This window comes from Lepisma saccharinum, chromosome 2, assembly GCF_977018435.1.
Source record: "Lepisma saccharinum chromosome 2, izLepSacc3.1, whole genome shotgun sequence".
NCBI lineage: Eukaryota > Metazoa > Arthropoda > Insecta > Zygentoma > Lepismatidae > Lepisma > Lepisma saccharinum.
In genome coordinates, this window is record NC_139230.1 from 153,414,101 (window position 1) to 153,429,450 (window position 15,350).

At 38.9% G+C, this 15,350-nt stretch overlaps 1 protein-coding gene across 8 annotated transcripts in view; it reads right to left on the reverse strand.

The window, feature by feature from the left end:
* The window catches only part of LOC145984152 (uncharacterized), a 233,421-nt gene that overhangs the window by 201,211 nt on the left and 16,860 nt on the right, over positions 1-15,350 (reverse strand). For all 8 annotated transcript variants that reach the window (XM_083117627.1, XM_083117624.1, XM_083117621.1 and 5 more), the window contains exon 2: positions 9,366-9,891. In XM_083117627.1, the coding sequence (XP_082973753.1) occupies positions 9,366-9,858 (493 nt within the window). In that variant the 5' untranslated portion in view covers positions 9,859-9,891. The remainder of the gene's footprint in view (positions 1-9,365; positions 9,892-15,350) is intronic.

The window sequence follows — 15,350 nt, forward strand, 5'->3', positions numbered from 1 at the left end:
TGTCTGTTCAACGAAATAATTTCTTAAGTGGTTTTGAAAAGTGCGTGGTACATTTTCCTATGATGTTTTGTCATGAAATGGCACAAAATGTCCTCAAAAATGTGAACTGGACCCCTAAAAATGAAACTTAGTTTATTTACTGACAGAAGACTTTCTGAAGTCTGCACTATTATGCGAATTATGCACAATCATTTAAAATTGCTTAATTCTGCTTAATAAAGAATAAACTTCACACTCTGATAACTACACTAACGTGAAATTAGAAAGGAAATGTTTGTTTTGTGCATTATTTATAGTTTTCAACTCAAATTTAGGATTTTATTAATCATTTTACACTAAAATACCACAATCACAAAAGGTGCCCAGCTTTTGTACCAAAAATCTTGATTTGTTATTCACCACAAATACATGGCCACAAGGATCATTAAGTAAACTATAAATATCATAATTCTTACGTTCCATAATAAAAATTTAATTCGCAATCTGCAAACTTTCAAATCAAACCAAACGTGTAGAGTGTCTATGTTGAATTCACTGAAACCTACACCCTCAAGGGGTGAGAGCAAGTTCCATTATGAAGATGCCCTCTCAATCAAAGATAATAGATGTGGTGCCATTTTTACTTTGTTTAAAAGGATGGAAGGTTACATGAATCTATGGATCTTATATTTCACACCACAACTTTTTTAACTGCTGGCTAAAGGGGCAACAAAGAAGTTCCCCCTTCATACCCCATTTGTATGATGTGTCCTAAACAACACCATCTGCTGGGTGGAGAACTTTTAAGACTGATTTTTGGTTTCTGGTTTTCATAACCGAATTTAAGTTTTCAGTTTTGAAAAAACATTTTTCACGAACACCAATAACTGAAAGTGTCCAAAAAAAAATCAACACCAGTAGTTTCTCTTCAACAATTTCATCACATCATCACACGTCCTCATCGTTGTAATTAGCCAAAAGTGGCAGAAAAGTGATGCTAAATAACAAAAGTCAAAACAAAGCACTAGTTTCAGCATCGTCAACTGCTTTTATAATAGCCCTTTACCCATGAATGAAATTATGATGCATAATTAGTTGCAAAAAAGCTAGCTTTTTTGAAGTGACAGTTTTTTTTCAATAAAAAGCAGACTTTCTTGGGAAAAAATGTAAATTTTGACTTTTTGGGCTTTTTTACCAATTACAGCTAATCTATTTCACTTGAAGTTACTCTTAATGAGTTTACAGGTTTGTAGTGACATATTTTACAACAAGCTAAAATAAATTTACATGATGTAGCAGTCAAGAGACAGATATTGGCCAATTCCAGTGGACACACATTGCACACACCCTAGCTTACCGGGGAGGGCCTTGCAGGTCCAAAACCTCTATTACTTATATTTTAGAACTGTTTGAAAATAAATTACATTCGTTTCCTAGGATGTTCCCAATATTTCTTTATTACTTTTGTTTATAAAAACATAAATGTCATGTAATTAGGAGGCAAAACAAACTCTGTGGGCATATCAGGTGCCATCTTTGAATGTGTCTCATTGGAGACACTCATGCCAATGACAGTGTACAATTGGTTGATTATGATGGTAATTATTGTGATTATCATATTCAATAAACAACTGCACTTCTGCAAACTAAAAAACATTTAATAAAAATTATTATGGATTTTCTGAGTTTTAGTGAATGATAAAATATTATGTGAGACACTCATCAAATAATTGGTTATTATTTTTATTAATGATAGTAATTTTTGTAATTATTATAATTAATAAATAACTGCACATATATAATCAGCAAAGGAAGCAGTGATTCAATTATGAAATGGTTTCTTGAAATTTTGCGATAAAACAAAGTGTGAGCCACCCTCCGGTAAGTAAGTTTCTCGTACAGTGCAGGTAAGCTAGGGTTGAAACTAAACATGAAGTCCTAATGAGCACATCTGACCATGAAATTGATGTAAAACATTATTTTATATGTTTGTGTCTCAATTTAAATGTTGATGTCATAAAATATGAAACAAATGTTAATATCAAAATATTCGATCATTCTTGGTTTTGAACTTTTAAAAGTCCAAAACCAAGAATGAATAAATCACCACTGATTAGCTACAAAGAAAAATATTCAATGTTTCGGGACAATTAAAAATCTCTACTGTTCACAATACATACGCAGAAGTATACGTATTACATGAATGTGTGTATGTATCTTGTTTAACGAAGCTTTAACGGAAGTGACACATGGCTCTTGGAAATCAACACTTAGAAGTAAATGCAACCTTTCGAACCGAAGCAACATAAGCTGCAAGTGTCGCTTGTCACTTGGCCTGTACCATTTTCTCAGGGAACTTTCAGACCAAAACAACAAGTGACACGTGTCACTTGGAAGAAGAAATCAATTCAACCTTTTGAACTAAAGTGCGATAATGAGATAAACATGTCACTTGCATGTTGCTTGGACTATACTGTTTTCTCAATGGCATGGATCGTGCACGATTGCATCAACCTGTTTTTCTTACATGCATGGAGAATGTTTTGCTTTAAACTGAAGAAGTCTGTGTTGCTTGTCATCTGTGACTTCAGTCTGAAAGCTCCTTCAATGGCACGCATCATGTCACCTTGGTCTTGTTTGTGCATACGTGGTGGATGCTTGCTTACAGACTGAAGGTGTCCATGTCACTTCAATGTGAACCCATTCCCCTGCACTGTCATGTCTTGCTTCGGTCTGTATATTCACTATACGTAACAAGATTGTTAGATACTTCATCAGAGATTAAGATTTCATTTAGCCTGTAAATCACAGAGAACAAATTGCAAGTACTGTTGATGGAAAAGACCTGATTTTTGATAGAATGTTCCTTTTATAATGAATACGCCTCTGGAGTGGAATAAAGTAATTCTGTTGCCTTGTAATAAGAAGGGGTCTAAGGTTCAATCCTCAGTGGAGGCAGAGTGCTCCGGATCTCATTTCGAACTGTAGGTCCATTCCAGATTTATTTTATAGATTTTTTCTTCCCATTTGTAACCAGCCAGTCTTATTTGCTTCTACTTCAGTTTTAGTGCCAGTGTTTTTCAACAGTCGGCCGCAAAAGTTCTGTTGTATCCAGGGGTTGATGACAAATTTAAAACTAACTTCATATTTGACAGCAAGTCTATACATATTTGAACTACACTGCTCACCATTAAAATTGCAACACCCAGAAGGAAATGAGATAGAAACACGAAACTTGGCAAATATGTAGTTCATAATAAGATAAGAAAATGATTACAGTTAGAGCTCGGTGGTGTGACATGTGACACGTAGAACATGGTTGCATAACCCCAAGGAGCTAGTAGCGTGTACAGCCTCCACGGGCGGCAATAACTGCTGCAACACGGCGAGGCATGGACAGAATGAGTCTATTGATGTCTGCTTGCGGTATGGCATCCAAAGCGGCTTCCACACGGTGCCAGAGGTCTTCAACATCACAAGCCGGAAACCTGAGTTGGGCCAGCCGGCAACCCACCATGGACCAGACATGTTCAATTGGCGACATATCCGGCGAACGTGCTGAACAAGGAAGCAGGGGCACGTGTTTAGCTTCCATAAATGCGAGGACATTCCTTGCAACATGGGGGCACACGTTATCCTGTTGAAAAGTGGCATTATGCAGTGCATGGATTAATGGGACAGCAAAAGGGGTGAGAACCTGTGTGATGTACCGTTGGCTGTTCAATGTCCCTTGAATGCGTACGAGACGCGAACGAACACCTATGGCGATGGCACCCCATACCATGATACCCAATGAAGGCCCTATGTTATGATGCATGATGCAGGCATCATGAAGCCTAGTGCCACGGCACCACGCACGACGGTCTTGGCACCATCTCAGACGCAAACGCCTATGCTCTAGCATCAGAGGAATCCGCAACAGTGGGCACCGGGAAAAAATTCCCCGGTTCGCCAAATGACGAAGCACGGTTCGTGGGGACACTGGACGTTGTAAAACATCCCGTACTTCATGCACAATCCTTGTTGACGTGGCCGTTCTGTCTGTAAGGGCCATGCATATCAGACGTCTGTCCTCTTGTTCCGTCGTCCAACGTGGACGTTGTGAACCTCTACGTCGATATACAGTGCCTTCCTGGACTCACTGGTTCCATACACGGATCACTGTGGATGCATTCCGTCCTACACAGGGACCGATCTCACGGTAGGATAATCTGCATTCACGGTATGCAACAATTCGGCCACGATCGAACTGGGAAACCTGCTTGAATCACTGCCGTATTCGATGACGTGGCATTGCTGACTGATTTTAACACACTACACTCACGACCATGCACTTTCACTGCTCTTCTGCACCTATCTGACCTGCTACAGGTACCACTTACCAGATGGCGTGGCAGGCGCACATGATGCATGACGGCTTTGAACACCTAATCATTTCCTTCTGCACCTCTCCTCTACACACTGTGCACATTTCGTCCGATTCCGATTACTCCTTCTGGGTGTTGCATTTTTAATGGCGAGCAGTTTATGATTATGCCATACTTGATATATTAATATTAATTAAGGTTGCATATTAATTTCCATAAAGATAAAGTGTTCCCCTGTGCTTAGCACCACACCATGAAGGCATATAGGGGGTGTGGGGGTAACGCCCCACACTTTCTTGATCCGGTCGTGAGTGGGGTGATGTGATCAGCATCACACCCCTGACTGCCTTAACCCCCCAGGGTTTCCCCCAGGTACCCATGTTATTCGACGCTGGGTGGGCGCCGGGCCCGCTTCCAATGTTAGAAAAGTTTCCGGATTTGAACTGGCCAGGGATACCTGGGACATTTAGCATGGTAGTCAGACGTATTACCGACTGAGCCATTGTGGCCACTATATTAATTTCCATATAAACTTTAAAGATCAGAAATGTATTTATGAGTGAAATTGCTGGGATCAGGACATGTAAGAAATAAATTTACTGCGCTGTGGTCTCTCAAAGGTCGAGAACCACTGCAACAAGCAGCCATAATACATCACTCGTTGCTCCGTGACCAGGTTTAGCAGCCATTTAATCAAATTATACATGATGTACTGAACAGCCAGAATACAAATATGTATTACTGAACACAAAATGTAATATAAAGAGATTTGATACTAGATTTTCAAAAGGTAGAGCAGTATTTTCTCTTTTACTTCATGTACGTATTCGTATAACAAATTCAAGCATTGAAAATCATATCATATACTATTAGGTTTTATTAAAAACACATACAAAACTACTCTACTTATGTGAATATCTTTATACAAAACAGATATATTTAATAAGCCTACTGAAATATGAAAACACACTGAAAGAACCACCCATTCAAAAAAGCCAGCTTTCTTGAAAACACTGTTTTCGTCTAGCTATGAATTTCATATTGTAAATTGTATTTTATATTTAGACATGAGTGTCTATTTTACAGGAGGGAGATAAACGAAAACCATGGAACAGGAGAAATACTGCTAACTCCTGTAGTTTCATTAATTTCAGACTTTTGTGAAAAAAGCCAAAAAAAGGCCCAAACAAAAAAGCTGCATGGGAAAAAAACACAGGTTCTTTTCCAAAAAAGCCTTTTTTTTTTTCGACCACTTCCAGCTCTATGCATAATCACAAACATGTGCAACAAAAACTGTCACAACATGGAGATTGAAGTTCCTTTTTCTATTACCCATGAAAAACAAGTGAAAAATGGAATAATCCTAGGCAAATGTAATATGTGTGATGAACTTATTCATAAATATAGAAATACAGAAACTGTATTCCTACAGAAACTGAAATCCAAGACATAGTTTCTGACAATCTTCTGTCATATGCATTTTCAAATTTGTTGTTTTGAACATAAACTTTGAAGTTACCTTACAAATTTTCACACTTCGGGTACTGTGAGAGAGCCTACATCAGAACAAAGGAATATTTATAAAGTCCGCCCAGCCAAAGAACGGACTTGAGGAAACCCAGATTTTCTGCCTCCAGTTCAAGGAGGGGGGGGGGGGGGGTAAGCGGTGTTGCTACTGGTTGCTACATGCCTGATTTTTGTCCAGTCGTACATGACACCTGTTCCTGTCAACATTCCTACTTTGCTTGCATTTCAGGGAGAGGCAGGGAATCAGAGACCCATTTGCTTGCTACGTTACGCCAACCATTAGGTTTGGCCTTGTTGAGGGCACCACCTGTTTTGAAAATGACTCAAAACAAAAATTTAGCAACACAGAATAATACTACGAGAATTCCCCCTCGCCACGGCAACTGGACAAAGCGGATTGGTTCAGAGGTTCATGTGACCCTCCCTAGCTTTCGACAGAAAAGATAAAAATAGAATTTCCAAGTCCATTCTTTGGCTGGAACCACTTTAGTAATGGGGTGTGGCAGAGCACTAGTCACTTGCTATGTGTATGTATCTGTTTCTTGACACACATCTATAAAATTATGTACTAAGGGTCTACTACTGATATTACATTGAAATATTCTGAATGACTATGTTTTACATCTACATTGTATTCTATTTCGTTCTTAGTTAGGAATTAATCATCTCATACAATGCCAAATGATAACATATTTTCCTTCTGACATAGCAAGTCAAACTACGAAGATATACTTTAAGTTTGGAGGAAAGATTCTTGTCCATGACTATCAAATTTTAGTTGAACACAGGCATGAATAATGTTATATATTCATGTTAGGGGAAATGAAAAACGCGGTTGATAATAAGAAGATGAAAGTGTATATAATAAGTATATGTCATGCCTTTAGTATATGCATGATCTTGAAAACAAGAATATTAAGGAAAAGTTACTTTTGTCCATGTATAACATAGGGAATATGCTCCCAAATCTGGTAAAGAAGACACTTAAATAACATTACCGACAGGCATTGTACTATTTCTAAAAAAAAAAAAAAATAATACACAGGAATACAATACGGAAAAGTGCCAGAAGGTCAGATAAACAAACACATGTAAGGTAGGAGACATTAAACATTTACCACAAATAAGAAGTTATTACTAGATTTTGCAGTCTGGGTTCATGAACACAGACTATTGAAGATTATGTTTGAACATCATAAAATAAATCATACAGTGTGTTCAGTTTGCTTCTGGGAGAAGATACCGTGTGACTGCAGATGGCAAGGCATGGCACAGATGCCTGCATTTTTTATCAAAAATGTCCAGCTTACATTCATGCACATATCTTGAGCTTGCAGACAATTATAGTTCTCTTGCATAACAATTCATTATTGATTGATGGATTGATTTGGTGTTTTAAGTCCACTTTATGCACAGTAAGGCTAGTCGGGACTGGACATACAGTTTAAGGTGGGATCCAAATCACTATGTGCCTCCATCAAGAATCAAACCTGAGGGGGCCCCTTGATTAGAAGACAATGCCGTAACAACTGCATCATCAGGGAGGCAATATTGGATAACGAGTACTACCCTGTGTTATAAAATTTGTTCAAAGTGCTGGCCAACTACATTCACACATTAGAGGCATCTTTTGATGAAATTTTGATTGACATGCAAAAGTTCCTCTTCTGTAATTCTTGTAAGTTCTGTTTCTCTTAATGTCCGAACAAGTTGCCTAACTGTTTCTCTACATGGAGCTGCAACACCAGGTTCTGTGAAAATTTCACTGCATGCTAAAACAAACAGAACTGTTCTGATAAGCGAGCAACAATTACACCTGCAATGTAAGCTTTGGGGATTGTGTTTATTTATGCATCTAAACAACCAACTTTTGAATGTAAATGCAATGGCGTTTTCTTTCACACAATGATCAAGAATAACAACACTGTAACTGGACTGACAACTAGCACCTAGTGTTTAACCTGTAAGGATGAGCAAATGGGTAAAATTACCCAGTCAATTTTGAAATATATTTTTGATCACTTCTGATTATCATCTGAGGCTACCCTTCTCAGAACCTTTACAATGAACCCCTTTCAAGTGTCAGGACATTGAATTGGCTGCCAGTTAACTCGTTACTTCCACTCACAGGGCTGTAAAATCACTGCCTGGATAAATTTCCACCCAACGTGCGGTCATACTTTTCAGTTTGGTATTTCAACATGATATTTTTCTAAATTTTTATCAATTGTGTGATTCAATTCAATGTTCAAAATTAATAAAATTATATTAATCAATGAAGGTTATTAATTACATACTTTAAAACAATTAAAATTCAGACTTCGTAAGTAATTTCTCTTCTGGCTAATTCTTTCCCTGCGTGCATACTTACATTATGGCAGAAAAGGCTCCTCTTACCATATTTTGTTTCTAATTTTTTCTCAACTTTATCTTTGTGAAATGAAATAAAAATGTTCAAACTTAATAAAATCAGGTTAATCATTGAAGATATTGATATTATTTACATGCTTTGAAATGATTACAATTTGGACTTGACTTCATTCCTGTTGTTCCCTGTGGAACATAGGGCACCAACAAAGCATCTCCCACCTGGTCCTACTGACAACAATTCTCTTCACTGCATTCCAGCTCTTTCCTTCCTCCAATGCCTCAGCATGAACAGATCTTTTCCACCTCTGTCTAGGCCTCCTTCTCTTCCTCCTTCCCTGCAGGTTCCAGTCTAGTGCCTCTCTCTCGACAGCCTCATTTTCCTTCCTCAACGTATGCCCTATCCAATTCCATTTTCACCACTTTATTTGTATGGACACCTCTGTTTCTCCAGATTTTCTCCAAAGCTCTTCTGGGTATTATTTTACCCAGCATGCACCCTGCTGTCTTAACAATGGCAAGAAAACAACTTGCAAACAACAAATATGCCAATCAAAATTTCATCCAAAGAAGTTTGAGAATGTGTGAATGCAGTTGGCAAGTCTTATACTTGTAGCACAGATTGGTTAGTCATTGTGCAATATAAATATAATTGTCTGCATCAATATGTGCACAAAAATAAGCAGGATGTTACAAGTTCAAAATGCCGGCATCTGTGACTGCTGCCTGCAGTCACGTGTTCTCTTAGCCCCGAGCCAAACTGAATGCACTGTGTATATATATGTACAAATATATGTAAGGTAGGAGACAGAAACACTTACCACAATCAGAAATAGTTGTTCGATATTTCACGGCCTCAAAGTAGAAGTACAGAATAGTGAAGATGGCCATGAAATATTGGACTATTATCTCTTATTGTGTTAAGTGTTTACTGTCTCTTACCTTACATATTTTCTGTTTGTTCACTCTTCTGGCTCTTTTCCTCTATTCCTGTATACATGTGTACACACACATGCACACACACACACACACATAAGACATGTTAATTAAAATAGCAAAAAGTCTTGCAGAACACAAACATTTATATACATTAGTACGTACACAATAAATAAAATGGTTACATACCTTCAGAATATATGTCATAATCTATGACAACACGAGGACGTACTTGGCTTGAAGTCTCCTTTTGAACTTTAATGTGAGAGGTAGAGGTCTGACTTCTCTGGGGTGAATCCACCCTTTTGGATGTTAAAGATTCCACAGAAGCAGACCTGGCCTTCCTCATACCCGAATACTGAAAGTTGGTATCGCTGAATCTTAATGGGACTTTCCGCTCTCTAGATGACTTCCGGTCATCTGGTTTGGTTACCCTCAAATTAGCATTGTTCTGCATTCTTCCATTTGTGGAAGTTGACTGGCGGTGCCTATCCAATCTTCTTCCTCGATCCGACCGTTCCTGTGTGGACTGACAGAGTCTATCCTGCACGTTACTATTACGCCTTCTCTCAAAACTAGCTGGTGCACTGATCCGGTTCAAAATGTCACGCACCTCAACATATTCATCATATCTGCAGAAACGTGCAGGCAAACCAGGATGTCTTCTTCCACGGGACTCCATGTTTGCTCACAGGAAACAATAGATGGCGATGAACTGTAACAAAGAGAAATATACTTCAGGATGCTATAATTCCATTCATTCCAGTTTTATTTATAATATTGAAGATATAAAGGTTCGCCCATAAAAAAAAAAAACGTTTTTTAGGAAACAAATCAAGTAATTACCTTCAAATGACTTTATCACCTTCAAAATAATCACCAGAGGAGGCAATACACTTTGACAAGCATTTGAACAGGTCTTGGAAACACTGTTGATAGTCATTGACAGTAAGTGCTCGCAAAATACGAGTAATGTTTAATTTAATGTCCGTGACGTCATCAAATCTTCACCCTTTCTTAGCCATCTTAAGCTTGGGAAAAAGGAAAAAATCAGCAGGTGATAAGTCTGGAGAATATGGAGGGTGATTGATCACTCACTGAATGCTTAGCAAGGTATTGTTGTACAGACAACGTGGTATGAGGACGAGCATTATCATGTAACAGAAACCATTGGCCACAATCACAGAGGTTATTCATAACTCACTTCATCCTGTTTCTGAGTCGACCAAGCACTTTCTTGTAATACCACTGATTGTTTGGTTTACAGGGACAAATTCATGGTGGATCAGTCCTTGGGAATCAAAACATGCTATCAGCAGAACCTTTGTCTTCGATTTTGACATCCGTGCTTTTATCTTTATGGGTGAGAACTGTCCTTTCCAGTGTGCACTCTTTGTCTTTTTGATAATGCTGCATCACCATACACTGCCCGTATCATCTGTAATGGAAATAACTACGTTAAATAGTAATGATTAATTTAACTACTTATGTGGGTGAGTATGGAGTCTTATTAGGACAACATTTCAGAGGTCAGACTGCCTCCTTCATCAGGTTTGTGGATGTTTCTAGGCACAGAGCGTAGTGCCGCGTAAAAGATGCATTGAATGAGGATTTGGTTAAGGCACTATGCTCTGTGCCTAGAAACATCCATGAAGCTGATGAAGGAGGCAGTCTGACCTCCGAAACATTGTCCTAATAAGACTCAATACTCACTCACGTAAGTAGTTAAATTAATCAATACTATTTAACATAGTTATTTCATTTAATAGTGAGTAACATGCACAAATATACAATATGTTATCATCTGTAATGTTTCGGTAAATGATTTACCCAATTTGTAACAAAACTTTATGCTGTAACGTTGTTCCATCTTGGTGTGCGTATTTTGTACACCACCTGCACACAACATGCATCTGACGTACGCTTGCCCCGATACAGACTGCCTGTAACAGGTTAAAACATGCACCGACGGAAAGTTTAGATATAGCTCCTTGCAGTGTTGCCAGAATATGGTCCCTTTATATTTTATTTGGTTCTTATTTTTGACAGTTCGGTTTCTTTATGGGCGGACCTTGTATATGTACTGAAATATTTTAAGATGGGGCACTATCTTACGATAGCAAAGTGAATTATCACAAAATCAACAAATAAATAAAAAAGCATATACAAAAGGCATTAACTTTGTACTTCTCTGGAGACCAAATTTCAACTTTTCTCTACCTTAGAAATGAAGTATGATTACAAATTGCAGAAATGGTCACGTAAATTGCATAAAACATCACAATTTTGAGATACATAAAGAGTGGGATGATATTTGCACCTAAGTGTACACCCCTCCACATACACACTAACTTGACAATATACCCTTCAAAGTTTAGTTCTTGAAGTAGAATACTGTAAAGGAAGCACAAGACAGACTTGAGGAAAAAAAAAAAGCATTCACAATTGACGGAAAATGTATAACCTATGATTCAACAAGTTCTTCGCCATGGCCGTATGCTCTAAGGCATAATGCTTTGGGCTCTGACTACGGGACATGTGCAGATTCAAGTTCCCTGTGGGAAGCATAACAATTTTTCTGAAAGATTTCGGCCTGTATATGGGACCGGTGGCCACCCACCATTGAGAGAAAATTGGGGAGCTACGAATGACTACCGTCACCCAGTGGTGTGACTGGGGGTGTGCTGTGCTGATCACACGTCACCCCATAACTGGTTAAATGATCTCCCACCTTGGCAGGTGGGAGTGAGGGCAGCAGTCAGTAGGTAGGTCCTGGGCCCTCACGGGCTGTCGTGCAATGGGTTATTATGAATTCATTAAAAAACAATATGCCCATTACATTTACATTTGAGCTCCTGTTGACTGCTTTTACATGATGAGCACTGTACAGAAACTAACAGCTGGTCACCAACAATGAGGTGTCCCATTTGCCATGGTATACTTTTTCAATACAACTAATGTCCTGGTAAAAACACAACCCTTTCTCATCCCTTATAGCACCCAGATTGTCTGGAAAATACACAGATGGAACCTAAGAGGTGCATGCAGCACTCTTGGTTCCAAAACATTTGAATGATATCATTTTGATGGAATAATTTGCTTTGTCTTGGCTGTTCCAGAGACAAACAACAACAGTACTTTTGCAAATCAGTAAGTAGTGTCAAAACTTTTATTTTACTGTACACAGTCAATGTACAGCCCCTTTCAGGTGTGTTATCATGGTGTCATAGTTTCCTTCAATCCCACCGTATGCCAAGAGGAATGAAGGGCAAGAAAATATTCATTCTGCAGAAGTGCCACCTTCAAGCTCCATTTTTACAAACACACAAAAAAGCAGCAATTTGCGGGGATTGTAGTTCAGTCCCAGATCACATGACAGCTCAATGCCATTATTACACACACATATTGAGTTTTCCATCATGAAGAATTGCTCAACATCTGCAATGTGAAATAAAAGTACTGCTCTAGGTATTGAAACGGTACTGTTCTAGGTACTGAAACATTCCATTACTGTAACTCCAAGCCAACATGGCAATTAAATGTTATCACATCACAACCAGAAATTTTCCCATGAAGCATGTGAGATACCTGATATTAGGTCATATGTGTCTATAGAAAAGATTGATAAAAAAATACATCATGTGTTACAGAAAACAAATCTTGTTTGAAAATACAAAAGCAACAAAACCAAATTTATGTCATCCCGAAATGTGAGACACAAAAAGCGAAATTTCTTGTAAAGGTGAGAAGTTTCTCAGGTTTTTCTCTTTTGAAATACAGTCTAACCTAACAAAAACATAAAATTATTAACAACACTTGTCATGCCAAACTCAACAACCACATATCATGTTATTAACAGTATCTACATTAACAACAAGTTCATTCATATAACAGACCTGGTTACACATATATACAGGGTGTTTCAGAGCTACCCAGACACTACCTTTTTCTCGAGAACGGGAGATCGTATCAAGTTGAAACAAAAAAATGCACCACTAAGTTGGCCCCAAAGAATCCATACAAAGTATTTGCAACAGCCTGAAAGCTGTTTTAGTTTTAGTGGGGGGGCACATGCCCCGTTCTTGCAATTTTCAAATGGGAAGGGTATGTTTGGAATGCAGATTCAGAAAGGCAGGGGAAAAATACAATTGTCATATGAAACATTTGTCTGTACCACAACTGTTTTCCATGTAGAAAATGGTTTTGCAAAAAAAGGAAGGTGAGCCAAATCGAGTATACCGAGCTTAACAATTAAGATAAGTGCAGCTCCATAACAGTTTCGGAAAGTGCAGGACACAAGATTTCCAATGATATGCCACATGATGACTGTGAGACTAAAAAAGGATGAAACCACATGACCCAAAATAGGGGGTCTAAAGTTAGGGAAGAACTCGAAATTTCAAATGGCAAGGGAACAGCTGTTTATTCGTGACAAGGTTTCTAAATGGTTACTGGATCACTACCATTGTCAGACCATGCCACCCATCACATGTAACGTCAGTGTACTGAACATCCGGGTGAGAAGTTTGCGGTTTCGTATTAGTACATGCCTCTGTGAGTGTACAACATGCAGTGAGTAGAACTTCAGGTCCATTGTGTACGAGTAGGAATAAGCATAAGCAGACATGTTGGGTAGGCTGCAGTACGCAACACAGCATGCTGGGCCAGTCGACAAATTATAAAGTACACCAATTGCCGGTGCATCCAGTTCCATTTGGTAGTGTGTATTCCTGTACTTAATTCACAGTGGCAAATTGTTGAATGTGAACTAATAATGCCTTTCAGAAACGAAGAAGCATTGGGTGTAGCAGAAGGGGCAATGTTCAGCCTTCTAGCAATTACAAACATGAACGCATAGCTCAGCCTGTTCGAGATGAGAGGTCTGCTGGTGTACTTGCAGCCTTCCATCTCAATCCTCACATGAGTATCAGCCAAGTTGCTCATGATTCTGGTGTCAGCGCAAGTACAGTGAGAAGGATTTTAAAGGATCACAGATTTCATTAGTACCACGTGTCCATGCATCAAGAGCTACACGGAACTGATTTTCAAAGCAGGCTAGACTTTGTGGTCTCAAGCTCAAGTGAATGCAAATGTTCAATTCTTTGACGAAATGTTGTGGTCTGACAATGCTACATTTAAAAGTGATGGTCAGGTAAATCGGCACAACATGCATTACTGGGCCGCCGTAAACCCACGGTGGATGCAAGAGGTTGATCATCAACGTAGATGGTCTGTTAATGTGTGGTGTGGAATCATTGGCGGACGAATAATTGGACCTCATTTTCTTCAAGCGAGGCTTATGGGTGTTGTGTACCGCACATTTCTTCAAGAACAATCAGAACACACATGTGGCTACAACAAGATGGCTGTTCAGCACATTTTGAGCTGACAGCGAGGAATCAGGTGAATGCAATGTTTTGTAGTCGCTGGGTAGGTAGAGGTGGGCCTGTGTCCTGGCCTCCTAGGTCACCAGACTTAACATGTTTAGATTATTACCTCTGGGGACGACTGAAAGAAATCTTTTACCAAAATCGGCCTACAACGAGGAACGACATGATCGAGCGCATAGTTGCTGCATGCAGGCAGATTAGTGAGGCAGAAGTTATTGCAGCACAGAATGATTTCAGTGTCCATGTGCAGAAATGCATTGAGACCGAGGGAAGACATTTCGAACATCTACTGTAAGTTGGTAAATGTGCATCACACTGGGTGCTTTATCTATTCTGCCCGTTTTCGATGTTCATTGGTTTCTGATTACTCTTTCGTTTATCTTATCATCATTTCAGTTAAGCCTATTTCTCGTCAAACAATGGTTTGGCAATCAATTGTGAGAAAAGGACCTTTTCGTTGGCAAAGCAGCCCTTAAACATGCCAACGAATTCCTTATTGTGAGTGACAGTAAACCATTCATTGCCAGTCCTAAGCCTGGAGAAAGTGTGAAGGGCGGTCCAAGTTGCAGCTCAAACAAAGCTTACAGTAGTACGGTGTTTCAAGAGTGGACCCATTACCATACTTGTTTGTACAGGATCTTATGTACTCTGTCCAGTGTTTGTGTTTTGCTATTTACGTACATAATTCCTCACTTTGGAACACCAACTTCACGGGTTGGAATTGTTTTGGTTGCCATTTTGAAACGGGTTAGTGAATTACAAAATCATGTTCGCATCCCTTTCA